General features: G+C 46.5%; 1 protein-coding gene across 1 annotated transcript in view; it reads left to right on the top strand.

The window, feature by feature from the left end:
• Window positions 1–18,708, top strand: part of RCAN1 (regulator of calcineurin 1) — a 47,286-nt gene extending 28,578 nt beyond the window's left edge. The window contains exons 2-4 of the mRNA XM_054293823.1: window positions 11,453–11,626; window positions 15,755–15,914; window positions 18,542–18,708. Of these exons, the coding sequence (XP_054149798.1) occupies window positions 11,453–11,626; window positions 15,755–15,914; window positions 18,542–18,705 (498 nt within the window). The 3' untranslated portion in view covers window positions 18,706–18,708. The remainder of the gene's footprint in view (window positions 1–11,452; window positions 11,627–15,754; window positions 15,915–18,541) is intronic.
• Window positions 18,709–21,332: the final 2,624 nt, after the last annotated feature.

Genomic DNA, 21,332 nt, shown 5'->3' with positions numbered 1-21,332 from the left:
CAGAAATTCACATCCTGACAGAAATTCACACCCTGACAGAAATTCACACCCTGACAGAAATTCACGTTCTGACAGAAACACAAAGCGCAGAGAACTCAGAGCTGGCTGCAAAGTCTGAAAGTAGAAAAGTTACAACAGTGCAGCAAGGACGTGAAGCAATAGCTTGAGTTTTAGGCTTGGCTAAGACAGACCTTCAGACTGCAGAAAAATATGCTTAAAAAGACAGTAGAAGGCTTTAAACTTAACAATGGAGTATTGTGTGTTAATAAAAAGCAGTCAAGCAGGCATCGTGTGCAGCAGGTGTTTGTGTGCTTTTAGTGATTGGTTGGAACAATTATCTGTGAGCTTTAGCAATGTGCTGGAAAGTTTTTTAAAGTTTTTAAAGTTTTTTTTTTTTCTCTGTACCAGAGAAATCTTAGCCTGCTCCTGGCTCTACCTGGGCTTTGCCATTTTGCAGCTGTCTCAGCTGATGCTGCAGGGGAGGTGTCCCTGCCATGGCAGGGCTGGCACTGGGTGCACTTTGAGGTCCCTCCCACCCATTCCACTCCATGGCTCCCTGGTGCTGCTGCACTTTGGGAATGAAGGCTCAGAGCAGAGGGCCAGGGCAGCAGGGGCAGCTCCACCTCCTCAGCTTTCACCTCTCCCCTGCAAGCTGCACATTCCAGGGCTCGCATTCTGCAAGTTGAGTCCTAGAATTGCGCACAAGGTGCTCAATCAGAACCTGAAGTGCTCCCAAACACCAAGAGCACCTGAGAGATCCTCCAGCACTGCCCAAGGACAGGAATGTGACAGAGACCTTTTCCAGGGGCTGGAAGGACAATCAGAGAGTCCAATAAATGTATGAAATAGTGGCAACACAGAAGGACTGAATGCCATAATCAGCTCCCCAGCTTCATCTCCGCACGCAGTGGAACAGGCGAGGCACAGAGCTGAAGGAAGCGAGGCCACAGGAGCAGAAATCAGGCAAAAGTCACCAAAAGTGCCAATAACTCCAACTGCAAAGTGAAGGGAAATGAACGTGAACTTAAACATGCTGGGAATTCTCTAAGTTGACAGAATTACCCCCAAGAGCCACAAACCAGCACAAGCCAGTCCATTCTCCCTCCTCCCTGCAGGTTTTGCAGCTGCCCTTGGAGGTGCTGTGTGTGTAATCCCTGCCCTCCCGCTGCAGGCCTGCTGCTCTTTTCCTACCAACACCCAGCTTCTATTCCTGTTCCATGTTCATTGTCTGCCTCAGCCCTTCCCCAGCACAGGGATAAACATCTTCAGGTTATCTACAATGAAAATCCTTGGCTCCAGCAGGGCATCCTGGCGTTGGCAAACCCCTTTGTGGCCTTGCTGTGCTCTGACTCCTTTGCTGTAAATCAGTGCAGGCCGTCCTGAGATCCCTCAGACTTCTGAGCTGGTTAACAAATTGGTCTGTGCAGATGATTTCCCTGCTGGAGGAATGGGTTTATTTCACTGAATCTTCCTGAGGAATGCAGGAAACACAACCTGGAATGTGTAACTTCAAACCACAGCTCTTTATAACCACAGAAGTTGTCACAGAATTGCAGAATGGTTTCAGCTGGAAGGGACCTTGAAGATGGCAGGGGCACCTTCCACTGTGCCAGGCTGCTCCAGCCTGGCCTGGGCACTGCCAGGGGTGCAGGGGCAGCCCCAGCTGCTCTGTCTGAAAGGAAACCTGGCCAGGATTTCTTGCTGCAGGTCTGACAGGATTTCTCATGAGGTAAAACAGACCAGTCCTGCTTTAGGACAGCTTTCTCCCCAGATTCCTGCAGCAGCCTGAGCCCTGGCAGCCTGGCACAGGCCATGCCTGGCATAGCTCCACACCCACTCAGGCCTCTGACATAGCCCTGTAAATTTTTCCAATGCCAAGCACACCCAGGTCACAAACACAGGGAGGACAAGGGAGGCAGAATTATCACCCAGTATTAATGTTACAGAAATTTTTGGAAGAAATTCTTTACTCTGAGGGCAGTGAGGCCCTGGCACAGGGTGCCCAGAGCAGCTGGGGCTGCCCCTGCATCCCTGGCATGTTCAGTTCCAGGCTGGGCACTGGGGACAGTGGGAGGTGTCCCTGCCATGGCAGGGGTGGCACTGGATGAATTTTAAGGTCTCTCCCAACCCAAACCAGTCTGGGAATTTATCATTTTTTGTTTTGGGGGAATTTTATTTTTGCTGGGAGCAGGGGAGTGGTTGGGAATGTGGATTCATTTTTAGCCAGTAAAATGAGAGTAAGGCTGTGCCAGGAAAATGAAAGCAGTGTGATTTTCATTGTAGATAACCTGAAGATGTTTATCCCTGTGCTGGGGAAGGGCTGAGGCAGACAATGAACATGGAACAGGAATAGAAGCTGGGTGTTGGTAGGAAAAGAGCAGCAGGCCTGCAGCGGGAGGGCAGGGATTACACACACAGCACCTCCAAGGGCAGCTGCAAAACCTGCAGGGAGGAGGGAGAATGGACTGGCTTGTGCTGGTTTGTGGCTCTTGGGGGTAATTCTGTCAACTTAGAGAATTCCCAGCATGTTTAAGTTCACGTTCATTTCCCTTCACTTTGCAGTTGGAGTTATTGGCACTTTTGGTGACTTTTGCCTGATTTCTGCTCCTGTGGCCTCGCTTCCTTCAGCTCTGTGCCTCGCCTGTTCCACTGCGTGCGGAGATGAAGCTGGGGAGCTGATTATGGCATTCAGTCCTTCTGTGTTGCCACTATTTCATACATTTATTGGACTCTCTGATTGTCCTTCCAGCCCCTGGAAAAGGTCTCTGTCACATTCCTGTCCTTGGGCAGTGCTGGAGGATCTCTCAGGTGCTCTTGGTGTTTGGGAGCACTTCAGGTTCTGATTGAGCACCTTGTGTGCAATTCTAGGACTCAACTTGCAGAATGTGAGCCCTGGAATGTGCAGCTTGCAGGGGAGAGGTGAAAGCTGAGGAGGTGGAGCTGCCCCTGCTGCCCTGGCCCTCTGCTCTGAGCCTTCATTCCCAAAGTGCAGCAGCACCAGGGAGCCATGGAGTGGAATGGGTGGGAGGGACCTCAAAGTGCACCCAGTGCCAGCCCTGCCATGGCAGGGACACCTCCCACTGTCCCCAGTGTCCAGCCTGGCCTTGGGCACTGCCAGGGATCCATTCCAGTCCCTCATTTCCATCCCAGGGAACAATTCCTCATTGCCAGGATCCCACCCAGCCCTGCCCTCTGGCACTGGCAGCCATTCCCTGGGTGCTGTCCCTGCATCCCCTGGCCACTGTCTCTCTCCAGCTTCCCTGGGGCTCCTCCAGGCCCTGCAAGGCCACCCTGAGCTCAGCCCAAAGCTTCTCCTGTGCAGGTGAGCAATGCCAGCTGTGCCAGCCTTTCCTGCCAGCAGAGCTGCTCCATCCCTCTGCCCATCCTGGAGCCTCCTCTGGGCTCTCTGCAGCAGCTCCAGCTCCTCCCTGGGCTGCTGATTTTGCCCTTGTTCTTTCTCCAGAAAAGCTGCCCTCTGATAATATCAGAACACCCAATCCAGGACTGCTGAGGTGTCGCAATGTTCCTGTCCCAGCCAGGGTTGTTTGCTGTGGGTACCAAAGGGAACATTGCAGCATCAGCTTGGCCGCTGGGGCTTTTGTAACTTGGCCCCGTGGTTTCCACATCATCTCAGGGCTCCACTGCCCCAAACAGCTCTTCCTGCACCAGGGCCAGTGGGAACTGGAGCTTTTCCTATTGAAAAATGCTTGAGTTTAGTATTAATGATTCAGAGAGGTTTGTTTAGTACACAGAGACCTGGCCTGAGCTGGAGGCGGCCAGGGCTGGATGGGATCTTGGGAATTGGGAATTATTCCCTGGCAGGGTGGGCAGGGCTGGGATGGAATTCCACCCCTGCATCCCTGGCAGTGCCCAAGGCCAGGCTGGACACTGGGGACAGTGGGAGGTGTCCCTGCCATGGCAGGGGTGGCACTGGGTGGGATTTGAGGTCCCTTTTGTGATTCCATGATTTGGTGCACAACCACGTCAATAAACCACGGTGATAGTGACAAAGTGCAGCGTCCTACAAGTGATCCTTTGGGGTTTTAAAAAGCCAAATTAAAAACATTGTGTGTGTCTGTAGGACTTAAATGTTGCTTTTAAATCTGGAAAACACTGTGAAATATTCTTTTGTGAGATGTTGCATTTCAGGGCCCCACTTGGTTTGTTCCTAGGCAGGCTCTAGTCCTGGATTAGCTGACAGAGTTCTGATTTTGAGGTGGTTTCTGCAGTCATTTCCCTGGCTCTCAGCAATGCCCAGCTGGCCTTGAGCGTGGAACCAGAGAGATTTTTACTGTTTCACTCCTCAGGGACACAAATGTCCCCAGAGGTGCTGCAGTGAGCCCAGGCTGTGCCAGCCTGGAGCAGGAACCTGCTCTGCTTTCTTCTCGGGAGCTGCAGGTCCCTGGCATGTGGCAGCCTGCGTGTGCTCAGGTGAGTCACGGCCATTCTTTCCAGGTGAGCATCCCGACCTCTGCTCTGTGCACTCGCACCTGCCCCTTCCACCCCCCCAGGGTTCAGGGCACCTGGCAGAAATTCCAGGGCAGGGACGGGGTTTGGGATGTGCTCAGCGTCGTTTTCTGGGCTCTGCGAATCCTGAATTTGTGTGTGGGATCTCTCATCCCATCCTCACTGGTGGAGTTCATCCCATTCTGCCCAGGAAAGGAGCTCAGGCCTGGCAGGGGCTGCCCAGGGGGGTTTGGGGTCCCCATCCCTGCAGGAATTTCTGGATGTGGCTCTCAGGGCTGGGGACAAGGTGGGTGAGGATTCAGGCCCAGGTGAGGTTTGATAGTCCTGAAGTGCTTTTCCAATTCAGTGATCCTGGGATTTTTTAGTGATGCCTTCCAAGAAAAGGTTCTCAAAATTTGTATTAAGTATTCTTTTCATGCTGTGGTAACTTTTACACCGAGGTAACCTAAGAACAGCAGAGGGTTTGACTTTAAATGGGGATTTAGCAAGTAGACCCCCTAAAAATGGAGAATAATCTTTGTGTGAAAAGTTTTGTGTAGTTAAATAGTGATGAAATCAGGTTTTAACCTTAGCACTGTGCATTGTTTGCAGGTATTCCCTAGAACTTGGTGCTTCTGTCATAGCCCTGTGTTAAACCAGAATGAACTGAAGGCATTTAAGGCTTTGACTGTGTTGTAATTTTGGAGCTGCAGTGCATGGGAGAGTTTCAAACAGCTTGTGAAAGCTTCAGTTTAAACTTCATTAATTACTTGAAATGGTGATGAGTTTTTTTAGAGGTTCTTGCTTTAAAAAAAACCAACAAACACACACAAAAAAATCCACAAGAAAAGACCAGAAAACCCTTACAGAAACCCGTGTTCTGTGCTGCTTTTTGGGAAAGGCTTTGGGATTCAGGTGCCCCAGAAAATGTCAGGAATTCAGGTTGCACAGCTGCTCCCTGCTGCTGTGTCTCAGGTTCTGGTAGAACCCTGACAGGCTTTGGTAGGAAAAAGAGGCACAGAAGAACCCCTGAGAAACCCTCCCTGCTCCGTGGGGCTGGGAAGGTGTTTAATAAGGCAAGAGCTGTAATTAATGCACAGAGCTGCTTTGAAGAAGCTTCCAAACGAATCCTCCTTGTGATGGCAGGAAAATATTTCCCCAAATCCATCTCTGCATTTCCACCTCTGGCTGTTTGGTGGAACAAGAACTGAGCTCAGGGATTTGTTTCCCATCCCCAGAGGATCAGAACTGAGAATTTTCCTACTGCCTTCTGCCCAGCCCATTCCCCAAATTCCTGACATTTTCTGGGACACCTGAATCCCCAAGCATTTCCCCAAAAGCAGCACAGAACACAGCTTTTTGTGGTCTTTTCTTGTGGATTTCTTGTGAGGGGGGTGGGAGTCTCTTTGTGTGTTTATTTTTTTTTAAGCAAGAACCACCAAAAAAAGCTCATCGCCATTTCAATTAATTAATAAAGTTTAAACTGAAGCTTTCAGAAGCTATTTGAAACTCTCCCATGCACTGCAGCTCCAAAGTTACAAGACAGTCAAAATTTTAAGTGCTTTTAGATCATTCTGGTTTAACACAGGGCTGTGATGGTTCCACCTGCGGTTATTGAGTGAAACAAGAGCTGAGCTGAGGGATTTGTTTCTCATCCCCAGAGAATCAGAATGAGGCATTTTCCTGCTGCTTTCTCCCCAGAGCATTCTGCCGAGGCAGAAACATTTTCCTTTAACGCAGGGTGATGTTTCCACCTGTGGCTGTTTGGTGGCACAAGAACTGAGCTCAGGGATTTCTGTCCCATCCCCAGAGCACCAGAACCAGACATTTTCCCTGCTGCCTTCTCCCCATTCCCAGAGCATTTCCACCTGTGGCTGTTTGGTGGCACAAGAACTGAGCTCAGGGATTTGTGTCCCATCCCCAGAGGATCAGAACCAGACATTTTCCCTGCTGCCCTGTCCCCAGCCCATTCCCAGAGCATTCTGCCAAGGCAGGAACATTTTCCTTTAACACAGGCTGATGTTTCCACCTGTGGCTGTTTGGTGGCACAAGAACTGAGCTCAGGGATTTGTGTCCCATCCCCAGAGCACCAGAACGAGACATTTTCCCTGCTGCCTTCTCTGCAGCCCATTCCCAGAGAGTTTCTAACCATGGTTATTGAGTGGAACAAGAACTGAGCTCAGGGATTTGTGTCCCATCCCCAGAGCACCAGAACCAGACATTTTCCCTGCTGCCCTGTCCCCAGCCCATTCCCAGAGCATTCTGCCAAGGCAGGAACATTTTCCTTTAACACAGGCTGATGTTTCCACCTGTGGCTGTTTGGTGGCACAAGAACTGAGCTCAGGGATTTGTGTCCCATCCCCAGAGCACCAGAACCAGACATTTTCCCTGCTGCCCTGTCCCCAGCCCGCTCCTGGAGCATCCTGCCAAGGCAGGAACATTTTCCATGCGCGGAGCGGAGCTGCATGGAATTACCGCCAGTGGAAACTATGCTGCAAGAGGCGGCAGCAGCTGCCCCGCTCGGCTCAGCCGCATTTTCCATGCTCCCGGTAATTAGCAGGGGGAAGCTGACTAATTACTGACGTCACCTCTTTCCAGTGCCGCTCACATTTTGTTCCCAAGCACGCTCAGGAATTCGCTGTCACCCACGGGATGCTCGGAGAGCGTTTTGTCACCAGGGGCTGGGCTGGCTCCGCTTGCCTTGGCTGCGCTTTATAAGCGCTGCGAGCGGCGGCCGCGGCTCCCGAGCGGGGACCGCCCCGAAAATGCATTTCCGAAACTTCCACTACAGCTTCGGCTCGCTCGTCGCCTGCCTGCCCGATGGGCAGCTCTTCACCCAGCCTGAAAGCAGGGTACGTTCGGGTTCTTGGGGTTCCGCTGGCAGCGCCGCTCCGGAGGAGTTTGCTGGGTGTGTGCTGAGTCCCAGGACTGAGGAGAACTGAGAGTCTGACTCCTTGTTCCTAGAGGGCTGATTTATTATTATATTATATTAATTCTGTTATATAATTAATTCTGTTATATTAATTCTATTCCATTCCATTCCATTATATTCCATTCCATTATATGAAAGAATGCTATACTAAAACTGTACTAAAGAACAGAGAAAGGATTGCAGTTTGCTGTGGTGTTTGCTGGGTTCCAGGACAGAGGGGGAATTGAGAGTCTGGCTCCATGTCCTTAGAAAACTGATTTATTATTATATTATGTTATGTTATGTTATATTATATTAATTCTATTATATAAATTAATTCTATTGTATTAATTCTATTCCATTCTATTCCATTCTATTCCATTCCATTATATTCCATTCCATTCTATTATATTAAAGAATGCTATACTAAAACTGTACTAAAGAACAGAGAAAGGATTGCGGTTTGCTGTGGTGTTTGCTGGGTCCCAGGACAGAGGGGGAATTGAGAATCTGAATCCACGTTCTTAGAAGACTGATTTATTATTATATTATATTAATTCTATTCTATTCTATTCTATTGTGGTAATTCTATTATATTAGTTCTCTTATATTCTATTATATTCCATTACATTCTATTCCACTCCATTATATTCTATTAAAGAATGGTTTACTAAAACTGTGCTAAAGAACAGAGAAAGGATATAGACAAAGGCTTAACAAGGTACTAATTAAAAACTCGTGGCAGATGGGCAGCTCTTCACCCAGCCTGAAAGCAGGGTACGTTCGGGTTCTTGGGGTTCCGCTGGCAGCGCCACTCCGGAGGAGTTTGCTGGGTGTGTGCTGAGTCCCAGGACTGAGGAGAACTGAGAGTCTGGCTCCTTGTTCTTAGAAGGCTGATTTATTATTATATTATATTAATTCTGTTATATAATTAATTCTGTTATATTAATTCTATTCCATTCCATCCCATTATATTCCATTCCATTATATTCTATTAAAGAATGCTATACTAAAACTATACTAAAGAACAGAGAAAGGATTGCAGTTTGCTGTGGTGTTTGCTGGGTCCCAGGACAGAGAGGGAATTGAGAGTCTGGCTCCATGTCCTTAGAAAACTGATTTATTATTATATTATATTAATTCTATTCTATTATATTGTGGTAATTCTATTATATTAGTTCTCTTATATTCTATTATATTCCATTACATTCTATTCCACTCCATTATATTCTATTAAAGAATGGTTTACTAAAACTATACTAAAGAACAGAGAAAGGATATAGACAAAGGCTTAACAAGGTACTAATTAAAAATTTGTGGCTGATGGGCAGCTCTTCACCCAGCCAGAAACAAGGGTAGGTTTGGGTTTTTGGGCTTTTCTGGCAGTGCTGCTCCAGAGGAGTTTGCTGGGTGTGTGCTGAGTCCCAGGACTGAGGAGAACTGAGAGTCTGGCTCCATGTTCTTAGAAGGCTGATTTATTATTATATTATATTATATCATATTATATTATATTATATTATATTATATTAATTCTATTATATTAATTAATTCTATTAAATTCCATTCCATTCTATTCAATTATATTCCATTCTATTATATTAAAGAATGCTATACTAAAACTATACTAAAGAACAGAGAAAGGATTGCAGTTTGCCGTGGTGTTTGCTGGGTCCCAGGTCAGAGGGGGAATTGAGAATCTGAATCCACGTTCTTAGAAGGCTGATTTATTATTATATTTTATTAATTCTATTCTATTAATTCCATTATATTGTATTAATTCTATTATATTCTGTTATATTATATTAGTTCTATTATATTCCATTATATTCCATTCCATTCCACTATATTCCATTATATTAAAGAATGCTATACTAGAACTATACCGAATAATGGAGAAAGGATGCAGACAGAAGGCTCAACAAAATACTAATTAAAAACTCGTGGCTGACTCCTCAGTCCCAGCACAGCCAGATGGTGATTGGTTATTGAGTAAAAACAATTCACATGTTGGATAAACAATTTCCAACCACAGAACACAGGAGAAGCAAATGAGGCAATATTGTTTTCCTTTTTCTCTGAGGCTTCTCAGCTTCCCAGGAGAAGAAATCCTGGGCAAAGAGGATTTTTCACAAGACATGACAGGGACAGTTTGCCATAAAAGTCTTGGAGAGTGTGCGGCAGGCTGCTCTGATGGGAATGATTCCAGCTCTGGGAATTATTCAGTTTTAGCTCTTTGTGGTTGGGAAAATTGTCTCAAGTTTCCCTCCAGACTCCTTGGACTGTGCGGTGTATTCTGAATTTTCAGCAAATATTTCATCAGTTCTGGGATGGCTGCTCGGGGCTGGTGCAGTCCCCATCCCTGGGTGTGTTTGACAAAGCCTGGGTTTAGTGCCAGGGTTTAGTTGAGGTTCAGGGAACAGAACAGGTCGGACTCAACGATCCCGAAGGTCTCTCCCAACCTTGTGATTCTGGGATTCTGTAATTCTGATTTTGGAGAAAAGGGCAGGGCCCAACTCGGAGCTCCTGCATGCTGGGAGTTAAAACTTCCCGTCAAGAATCCTCCTCAGTAAATATCCTTAATAATTTATTGTGAAATATTTTTGCCAGAGATTTTATTTCCCTCCAATGGGTTTTGGAAGCAGAGGTTGTTTTTGATGGAATATTTGGAATAAATAAGTAAATAAATGAATAAATAACACAGCAGCCTCAGTTTGTGTGGGAGTTCAGAGCTGCTCCATGCTGCTGTTCCTTCACTGATTTTGGCAGCAAGATCCACGAATTTGTAATCCATGTGATTCTCCTGGGATTTTTTTTCCTGATAACACTATAAGGAATCCTCTTGGGTCTGTATTTAGCTGATTTGCAATATAAAATAAAGAATAATGTAAATATAAAAGAATATAAAATACTTACCAGTCCTGATACAGTGAGCTGTTACTGCTAAGATACCTTAAGGACAAAAATAACTTTTTTTTTTAGTGTCATAGTGATAAAGTGATATTTCTGATCTCTGTAACCACATATTTAAATAAATTAAAGTTAAGAAAAAAGATTTCTGTCTTTAAATACAGAATGGGAAGTTGGAAATGGGATTTTTGGGTGTATTTTCAATGGTTCTGTCTCACCTTTGAGATATACCAAAGATGTATTTTGAGGCTCCCAAACACCAGCTCTTGTGGGGAGGGTCCTGCTCCTGTTTCAGAGCTCATTCTGAAGAAGTTGCAGAAGCAGAACTGCTCTGATTTTAAAATCTCTTTAAAATGGAATGATTTTATACCCAGCTGTGGTGAGTGTGTGAAGTGGAGCTTCTCAGGGAGGAGAATGAAATTCTGAATTAATTTCTGCCTTCTTATGAAATTTCCCTGCTTTTTTTTCCCCCTACTAATTTAAAATATTATAGTAAAAAACCCTCAATGGAATAATGTTTATTGTGGCTTTATCCTGAGTTTCTGGGAAGCTTTTAGGGAGAGAAAATAGCTGGAAATTCCCCCAGTTTGCATCCATTGGAATAAAAGCCTTGGGAAGGTCCAGAGCCTCCTCCCGTGTCTCTGGGATCCTGCAGGGACAGTGGAAGCACTTTCCATAAATTAAATTCAGAATAGCAGGAGATGTTCATGGGCTTCATTCTTGGTGCTGAGTCACTGCAGAAAATCACATTTAGCTGGAAAATCAGGATTTTTTCATGTTTCTCTATGAAAACTTCTGGTGGTTCCTTTGAAGTTTGCACATCTGGGCAAAGGCTTGGCAGAGGTTTTTTTTTCAAGGTTTTTGGGTATTAATTTTCTAAGAAACATTTCAATATCTTCTGTAGCTAAATTAGAGTGTCTTGTCCAACATTAATTTATTATAATAAGATAATAAGCGATAACATCATTTATTATTATTATTTATTATTATTGATGTATTTTGAGGATAGAGAGAAGTCAGGGATAAGGTAGACAACTTCATTCTAGAGAGAAAAAGGAAAATAAACAAAGCTGTTACAATAATCAATATTCAAGAGTGGTAATTTGCCTTATTAATAACTTCTCATTTACAATTAATTTCTTTTTTAGTGTTTAATGCTGATTTTCTCCTCTGCTCCTTTGTCTCCAGGCCAAGTTTGAGTCCCTGTTCCGCCCCTATGACAGGGACCTCACCTTCCAGTATTTTAAGAGCTTCAAAAGAGTGAGAATAAACTTCAGCAACCCTTTGTCTGCAGCAGATGCCAGGATCCAGCTGGACAAGACAGAATTCCTTGGAAAAGAGCTCAGACTCTATTTTGCTCAGGTAAAAAAAGCTGGTTGGGATTAAAGCTTTCCTTGTTCTGGCTGCCACAAATCCTCCAGCTGGTGTGGAGGATTTCTTTTTCCAAGCTGGTGTTTGGAAACCCCCAGTTTTGGGGTTAAATTTTGGGATTGGGATAAAAGGGTTGGAAAGATGATGGGAATTTTGGGAACTGAACCCTTTTTTTACACCGGGTTTTTGTGCTTGTTTCTTCTTGGTCTTCTCAAGTCATTTGCCTTCTTTTGTAGAGTTTTTCCCAAGTTTCTGGAAATTTGGGAATTGTTTCAAAGAATTTATTATCCCAGCATCCCAGAATTCCTTCATGGTCATTTTTTGTCAGATGAGTTCGAGAATCCAGGCTTGTTCCAAAGCTCCACACATTTGGAGGCTGTTGATATTTCCCATTTTTTTTAATAACCTTGGATGTGAATGAGAACATTCCAAGAATTTAAAGGGCTGGGGGAGGCCGGGTGGGTTCTGCCAGCACCCAGAGAGTCCCTGAGGGATCCAGAGTGTGGAGATGCCCATGCCAGGCTGAGAGATGCCCATGCCAGGCTTGGAGCTGCACATTCCCTGATGGAGCTGCACATTCCAGGCTGGAGGTGCTCATGCCAGTCTTGCAGCTCCACATTTAATGTTGGAGCTGCCCATCCCAGGCTCTCCCTGCCCATTCCAGGGCTCTGGAGCTGCCCATTCCAGGCTCTCCCTGCCCATTCCAGGCTCTCCCTGCCCATTCCAGGCTCTCCCTGCCCATCCCAGTCTTGGGGATCTCCACCAGAGCAGCTCTGGAGCTCCCTGCTCTCTGTTCCTGCCCAAACTCGGGCTCTGGGATCAGGCTGCTTTTTCAGCTGCTTTTCCAGCTGCTTTTCCCTCTGAAAATCGAGTGGGAAAATGAATCCAGAAGTGTTGGACACCCCCCATGATCCAGGTTATTTTTGTCCCTGCTGGAATTCCCTCCACTCTCACTTTTGGGAATGACTCCTGGCACCATTTGTCACAAGGCCTTAGAGGCCCTGTCCTGCTGGAGGTGTGGGAGGGCAGAGGTTTGGGTTTTAGGGAAGAACATCCCGTTGGAATTTCCATCAGAGCTGTGTCCTGGAGGTGTGGGAGGGCAGAGGTTTGGGTTTTAGGGAAGAACATCCCGGTGGATCAGAGCTGTGTCCTGGAGGTGTGGGAGGGCAGAGGTTTGGGTTTCAGGGAAGAACATCCCGGTGGAATTTCCATCAGAGCTGTGTCCTGGAGGTGTGGGAGGGCAGAGGTTTGGTTTTCAGGGAAGAACATCCCGGTGGATCAGAGCTGTGTCCTGGAGGTGTGGGAGGGCAGAGGTTTGGGTTTTAGGGAACATCCCGGTGGATCAGAGCTGTGTCCTGGCTGGTGCTGCCACCCTGAGTGCCGGGCAGGGCACGACAGCCCCGGGATGAGGGGATGCAGGGATGGAGGGATGTGGGAATTGAGGGATGCAGGGGTGCAGGCATTCGGGGATTCAGGAATGCTGGCACTGAGGGATGCAGGAATTCAGGGATTTGGGGATTCAGGCATTCAGGGGTGCAAGGATGCAAGAATTGAGGGATGCGGGGGCGCAGGCATACAGGGGTGCAGGGAGTCAGGGATTAGGGGATTCAGCTGTTCAGGGATGCAGGGGTGCAAGGATGCAAGAATTGAGGGATTCAGGGATTAGGGGATTCAGGGATTCTGCAGGCATGGGATTCAGGCATGCAGGGATTCAGGCATTCAGGAGTGCAGCCATTCAGGGATGCAGGAACTGAGGGATGCAGGAACTGAGGGATGCAGGGATTTGGGCATTCAGGGATGCAGGGATACAGGATAGAGGGATGCAGGCATTCAGGGATGCAGGGGTGAAAGGATGCAGGCATTCAGGGGTGCAGGCATTCAGGAATGCAGGAATTGAGGGATTCAGGGATGCAGGCATTCAGGGATGCAGGGATTGAGAGGTGCAGGCATTCAGGGATGCAGGGATTGAGGGATGCAGGCATCCAGGGGTTCAGGCATGCAGGAATTTGGGCATTCAGGGATGCAGGGATTGAGGGATGCAGGCATTCAGGGGTGTAGGGATGCAGGCATTCAAGGATTATGGGGTGCAGGCACTCAGGGACGCAGGGGTGCAGGGATGCAGAAATGTAGGGATTCAGGGATGCAGGAATTGAGGGATTCAGGCATTGAGGGATGCAAGGACTATGGGATGCAGGGATTGAGGGATGCAGGCATTCAGGGATGCAGGGATTGAGGGATGCAGGAATTGAGGGATGCAGGAATTGAGGGATGCAGGCATTCAGGGATGCAGCATTCAGGCATTCAGGCCTATGTGGATGCAGCATTGAGGAATTCAGGGCTGCAGGGGTTCAGGGATTCAGAGATGCAGGGATTGAGGGATGCAGGGATTGAGGGATGCAGGCATTCAGGGGTTCAAGCATGCAGGAATTTGGGCATTCAGAGATGCAGGATTGAGGAATGCAGGCATTCAAGGATTATGGGGTTCAGGCACTCAGGGATGCAGGAATGGAGGGATGCAGGCATTCAGGGGTTTAGGGTTGCAGGCATTCAGGGATGCAGGAATTGAAGAATTTAGGCATTGAGGGATGCAGGAATAGAGGCATTCAGGGATGCAAGGACTGGGGTGCAGGAATTGAGGGATGCAGGCATTCAGGGATGCAGGGATTGAGAGGTGCAGGCATTCAGGAATGCGGGAATTGAGGGATTCAGGCATTCAGGGATGCAGGAATTGAGGGATGCAGGCATTGAGGGATGCAAGGACTATGGGATGCAGGAATTCAGGCATTCAGGGCTATATGGATGCAGCATGGAGGAATTCAGGGCTGCAGGGGTTCAGGGATTCAGAGATGCAGGAATTGAGGGATGCAGGCATTCAGAGATGCAGGAATTCAGGGATATAGGGATGCAGGAATTCAGGCATTCAGGGCTATATGGATGCAGCATGGAGGAATTCAGGGCTGCAGGGGTTCAGGGATGCAGGAATTGAGGGATGCAGGCATTGAGGGATGCAAGGACTATGGGATGCAGGAATTCAGGCATTCAGGGCTATATGGATGCAGCATTGAGGAATTCAGGGCTGCAGGGGTTCAGGGATTCAGAGATGCAGGAATTGAGGGATGCAGGCATTCAGGGATGCAGGAATTGAGGGATGCAGGCATTCAGAGATGCAGGAATTCAGGGATATAGGGATGCAGGAATTCAGGCATTCAGGGCTATGTGGATGCAGCATGGAGGAATTCAGGGCTGCAGGGGTTCAGGGATGCAGCATTCAGGGGTATATGGATGCAGCATTGATGACTGCAGGGGTTCAGGGATTCAGGGATGCAGCATTCAGGGGTATATGGATGCAGCGTTGATGACTGCAGGGGTTCAGGGATTCAGGGATGCAGCATTCAGGGGTATATGGATGCAGCGTTGATGACTGCAGGGGTTCAGGGATTCAGGGATGCAGCATTCAGGGGTATATGGATGCAGCGTTGATGACTGCAGGGGTTCAGGGATTCAGGGATGCAGCATTCAGGGGTATATGGATGCAGCGTTGATGACTGCAGGGGTTCAGGGATTCAGGGATGCAGCATTCAGGGGTATATGGATGCAGCGTTGATGACTGCAGGGGTTCAGGGATTCAGGGATGCAGCATTCAGGGGTATATGGATGCAGCGTTGATGACTGCAGGGGTTCAGGGATTCAGGGATGCAGCATTCAGGGGTATATGGATGCAGCGTTGATGACTGCAGGGGTTCAGGGATTCAGGGATGCAGCATTCAGGGGTATATGGATGCAGCATTGATGACTGCAGGGGTTCAGGGATTCAGGGATGCAGCATTCAGGGGTATATGGATGCAGCATTGATGACTGCAGGGGTTCAGGGATTCAGGGTTGCAGCATTCAGGGGTATATGGATGCAGCATTGATGACTGCAGGGGTTCAGGGATTCAGGGTTGCAGCATTCAGGGGTATATGGATGCAGCGTTGATGACTGCAGGGGTTCAGGGATTCAGGGATGCAGCATTCAGGGGTATATGGATGCAGCATTGATGACTGCAGGGGTTCAGGGATTCAGGGTTGCAGCATTCAGGCATTCAGGGACACTTTGGGGTGCTCTGGTTTCTCTTGCAGACTTTGCACATCGGGAGCTCCCACCTGGCCCCCCCAAACCCAGACAAGCAGTTCCTGATCTCCCCTCCTGCCTCTCCTCCTGTGGACTGGAAGCAAGTGGAGGATGCCACTCCAGTCATTAACTACGACCTTCTATATGCAATCTCCAAGCTAGGACCAGGTAAGAAGGTGGGAAAACCAGAATTTTGGTGGAGGAAAACACCTCAAAACTTCCTGGATTTCTAAAACTTTTCCAAGAAATTTTTATTTCTGTTTATTTTTATTTCTGTTTTCTGGTTATTTTTCTTTCTATTTATATTTTAGTTCCATTTATATTTTAGTTATATTTATATTTTCTTTCTATTTATATTTTGGTTTTATCTAATTTAATTTCCATTTATATTTTAGTTGTATTTATATCTTGGCTTTATTTTATTTATTTTTATTTGTATTTTATTTCTGTTTATTTTTCTTTCTATTTATATTTGAGTTATATTTTTCCATTTATATTTTATTTCTATTTATTTTATTCCTATTTATTTTTCTTTCTATTTATATTTTCTTTCTATATTTATTTTCTTTCTATTTATTTTTATAAATTTCTACTTCTATTTTCTTTTATCATTTTTTTCTTTTTTTTTCTTTCTATTTATATTTTCTACTTATTTTTATTTCGATTTTTTCTTTCTATTTTTATTTCTGTTTTCCTCAGAGGAGTAAACTGCTACTGAGTGTAGGAGGAACTATCAGTATGAACTTAAAATTCTTTGCCATTTAAGAGGGATAAATTCCTGCCCCTCCTTTCCCTAGTGATTAATGATCACATCCTTGATTTCCCTTTTCTCCCATATTTTATATAATTTATCTATGAAAATTGGTGCAAATTAATCTTTCCTTAAATCCAGCTCAGATTTAACCTGTTTGGGGCAGTATTATTAATTTTAGGGGAGAGAAAAATGGTCACATTTAATAACATTGAACAGAATTAAATTACTCTTATTGTATGAGAATAATTATTCTCATTAATAAGATTAGAGAAAATAAAAACTGTCAGATTCATTTTACTGGAGAATTTTTAAAATTCCTATTCACCTCCCAACTTAGGGAATTGTAAAGGATGGAGAAAAGGGCAGGGCACAACTTTGAGCTCCCTCATGTTGGGATTCCAAACTTCCCATCAAGAACCCTCCTCATTAAATATTCTTAATAATTTATTATGAAATATTTTTGTCAGAGATTTTATTTCCCTGCAATGGGTTTTGGAAGCAGAGGTTGTTTCTGATGGAGCACTTGGAATAAATAAGTAAATAAATGAATAAATAACACAGCAGCCTCAGTTTGTGTGGGAGTTCAGAGCTGCTCCATGCTGCTGTTCCTTTACTCCAAGTTTTCCTTCCAAATTTTAGGAAAACCAAAAAGAAACTTTAAAACAAATATTTTAGGCCCTTCCAAGCATTAAAAATTTGTCATTTTCCCGTTCCTGAGCATTCCTATGGAATTTTCCCACCTAAAAACCCTATTGAAAATTCTCCATGTCCCATTTCCTAAAAAATACCCCATTGAAAGTCACCATGTCACATTTTGTAAAAAAGAACGATTAGAGATTCTCCATGTCCCATTTCCTAAGGAATTTCCCCACCTAAAAACCCCATTAAAAAGTCACCATGTCCCTTTTCCTCAGGAATTCCCCACCAAAAACCTCCATGAAAAAGCCCCCAGGTGCCCTTTCCTCAGAAATTCCCCACATGGAGCAGCCCCCTGGTGCCCTTTCCTCAGAATTTCCCCACCCAAAAACCCCTTTAAAAAATCACCATGTCCTCTTTCCTAAGGAATTCCCCACCTAAAAACTCCATTAAGACCCCCCCAGCTGTCCTTTCCTCAGGAATTCCCCACCAAAAACTCCATTAAAAAAGTCACCATGTCCTATTTCCTAAGGAATACCCCACCTAAAAACCCCATTAAAAAGTCACCATGTCCCTTTTCCTAAGGAATTCCCCACCTAAATCCCCCCTGGAGCAGCCCCCAGGTGCCCTTTCCTCAGGAATTCCCACCATGGAAGAGCCCCCAGGTGACATTTTCTCAGGAATTCCCATTTTCATTCCCATTTTTCCCCCCTCAGGGGACAAGTACGAGCTGCACGCTGCCACAGCCACCACCCCCAGCGTGGTTGTCCACGTGTGTGAGAGCGACCAGGAGGGCGAGGCCGAGGAGGAGCCCAAAAAACCCAAACCCAAAATTCCCTCAGGAATTACCCCCATAAATCCTCCCTGGAAAAGTCACCGTGTCCCATTTCCTGAGAAATTCCCCACCTAAAACCTCCATGGAAAAGCCCCTAGGAATTCCTGAGGCCCTTTCCTCAGGAATTCTCCACAAAAACCCCATTAAAAAAATCACCATGTCCCATTTCCTCAGGAATACCTCACCAAAAACCCCATTAAAAACCCCCCAGGCGCCCTTTCCTCAGGAGTTCCCCACATGGAGCAGCCCCCAGGTGCCCTTTCCTCAGGAGTTTCTCACCTAAATCCCCCATGGAAAAGTCACCCTGTCCCATTTTCCTCAGGAATTCCCCACCTAAATCCCCCATGGAGAAGGCCCCAGGTGCCCTTCCCTCAGGAATTCCCCACCTAAATCCCCCATGGAGAAGCCCCCAGGTGCCCTTCCCTCAGGAATTCCCCACCTAAAACCCCATTTAAAACGCCCCACGTCCCACTTCCTCAGGAATTCCCTTCCCAAATCGACTCTGGAGAAGCCCCCAGGTGCCCTCTCCTCAGGAATTCCCATTTTCATTCCCATTTTTTCCCCCCTCAGGGGACAAGTACGAGCTGCACGCTGCCACAGCCACCACCCCCAGCGTGGTTGTCCACGTGTGTGAGAGCGACCAGGAGGGCGAGGCCGAGGAGGAGCCCAAAAAACCCAAACCCAAAATCATCCAGACCCGTCGGCCCGACTACAGCCCCGCCTCGCTGAGCTGAGCCCGGCCCGGCGCCGCTCCCTCCCTCCGGAGGAAATCCGCCTTTGCAAGGAGCCTTCCAAGGAGCTTTCCAAGGAGCTTTCCAGGGATTTGCCGTGGGGAAGCGCCCGGCTGCGGGGGCACGGCTGCAGCAGCTGCAGGAGGAGAGCCCCAGGTTTGCTGCAGATAAAGGAATTCCCTGCTCGGTTTGGAGCCTTGATCGGCGTGCTGAGCGAATCCCCACGTGCTGGGAGCACAGGATGGGCGAAGGGGACAAACTGGGCTTACTCTGGGGGACAGTTCCTTGTTGTGACACCCCTGATGGGTGTTTGGAAAACCTTGGGATGACAGGGTTGGAGAGATGATGGGAATTTTGGGAATTTAACCCTTTTTTCTTACACTAGGTTTTGTGCATGTTTCTTCTTGGTCTTCTCAAGTCATTTGCTTTCTTTTGTAGAGTTTCTCCCAAGTTTCTGGAAATCTGGGAATTGTTTCGAAGTATTTATTATCTCAGCATCCCAGAATTCCTCCTGGATGTGTACATACATGATATATTTATATTTGGTTTTATTGGCACTCGTTTTCCAGCAGGATCCAATTCCTCCAGCACCTGCTTTTGGTGCTCTGGAAGTTGTGCTTTTAAAATTTGAACCTTTGGAATTCCTGCAGAGGGTTTTACCTGGCAAAGCAGTGGAAAAACGTGCAATAGGAGAATTGTTGGAATACAGGGATTTTAAATTATTTTAAGTTCAGGTAATTTATTTCTCCAATAGGATTTGTTTGGGAGCTTTGACTCGAGGGGTGAAAAAAGGACTCAAATAATGCTGATGGTGCATATTCAGAGCAGGGGGATTTTTCCAGTGAGAAAAAACAACTATGGAGAAACTTGAATCTGCGTTTTTGGTGAGTAAGGATTTGCTTGGGATTGGAAAATTCCACCCAGGCAGCAGTGAGGAGAGCTGGAGTGCCTTTTCCTTGTCCATTCCTACTCCAAGCTGCACACTTGGATCTTTTTCTACTGGTTTTGGATATCAAAAAATCCAAACTTTCTGAGCTTTGCTTCCAGACTCAGCTGGGATGAAATGCTTCATGCCAAGGAATGCTGATTTAAGCAATGGGAATATGTGGGAGAAGCTTTAGGGCTTTTTTTCTGGCAGTGTTTAAAGGCTCCTAAATGCAAATTTTGAAGAAGAAAGATGGCAGAAATATTTTAATACTGTTTTTTAAACTGGAGATCCTCACCTTGAAACAGGGGTCAGGATTTTTTTGGAGGAGACAGGAGTTGCTATCCCTAGGAGATGCCGCTTGGGGTCTTGGAAAAGGGATGTTGGAGCCTCTCACTGTGTTTTTAGGAATCAAACTCTGGCTCTCTCCTGGTTTGCCCTTGCCACAGTTGGTCTGAGAAGAGATTGAAGCAAATGTTGACTGTTTGACACCTCGATTTTTGAAATAATATTTGTTTTAAAAAGAGTGGAGCCATTCCAGGCCACGGTGCAGGGAAACAGGGTGTCTGGAAGGCCTGGAATTCCTGACTGGAACACAAATGAGGGCCTGGAGACCAGGAATACACTGAATTTCCTGCTCTGGCTTGGATTGTGATTCCCTGGGAACTGGAGCAAAGCCTGGCCCTGGTTGAGAAGAGCTGATTCCATGGATTGCTGGAGCTGCACACACAGGAAAATCAGATTATTCTGGGTTACCCTCAGCTGGCTCCACGTGCTGCATTCAACGCCCAAAAGAAAGGAATTGATGGAGGAAAACTTTGCAGGTTTGCCACAACTGCCTTGAAGCCTTTCCAAGACTTTTCCATGTTTCTCAAACAACTGCTGGACTTTGTGTCTCACCACATTCAGTTCAAAGCATTGGGAATAATTCCTGTCCTGTCCTTCTTCCATGAAAAATCAAAGCATGACTTTGGCAGTACAAACCCAGGTGGCTGCTGCTGTGTTCCCTCCAAAAGCAGAGCTGCTTTTCAGTTCTAACCATCAATAAATCTGATTTTTGTCATCTTAATACCTGACCCCTGCCTGAGGTGGGGACCATGGAAATCTTGGAATGCTCTCAGTGTGTTCCTGCTTGGATCTGCCACCTCCTGTCCCCATGACTCCAGTGTGCTGCTTGCTTTTTCTGGTTATTTTTGTAATGTTCCAATGGATGCTTAGTTGGTATTTTATACACTTGTATAGCACGGGGCAGATTGAAATTAAAATATTTTGTTGTCTTCTTGTAAATGTCCTGGTGTTTTCTGCACAGAGCCACCCCAAGTTCAGCACCAAAATGGGAATTTTCAGCTTCCAGAGGGGCAGAATGTTGTGCCAGGCCCTCAGAAATTGATGCCTTGAAAAGGTTTCCAACCCTCAGAGAATTGCGTGAGCTCCACATGGGAGAATCTGCTCATGAATGAAACCCTGGGGGGATGTTCCAAACCTGAGCCTCAAGTTCCTGATAAAGGTATCAGCATCTTCCTGCTCCAGAATAATCCCTGTGCATTGGTAATACATGAAACATTTCTATTAAAAATGAACAGTTTGGGTTCTTTTGCAGAGACGTTCTGGATTCCTCACCCCTGGAAGCGTCCAGGGTCAGGCTGGACGGGGCTTGGAGCAGCCTGGGATGGTGGGAGGTGGAGTGAGATGAGCTCTAAGGTCC

The sequence above is a fragment of the Melozone crissalis genome, unplaced genomic scaffold (assembly GCF_028551555.1).
Source record: "Melozone crissalis strain CALT ecotype California unplaced genomic scaffold, PUWL_Pcris_2 ptg000187l_1, whole genome shotgun sequence".
Taxonomy (NCBI): domain Eukaryota; kingdom Metazoa; phylum Chordata; class Aves; order Passeriformes; family Passerellidae; genus Melozone; species Melozone crissalis.
This window is presented reverse-complemented; position numbering and strand designations above follow the sequence as displayed.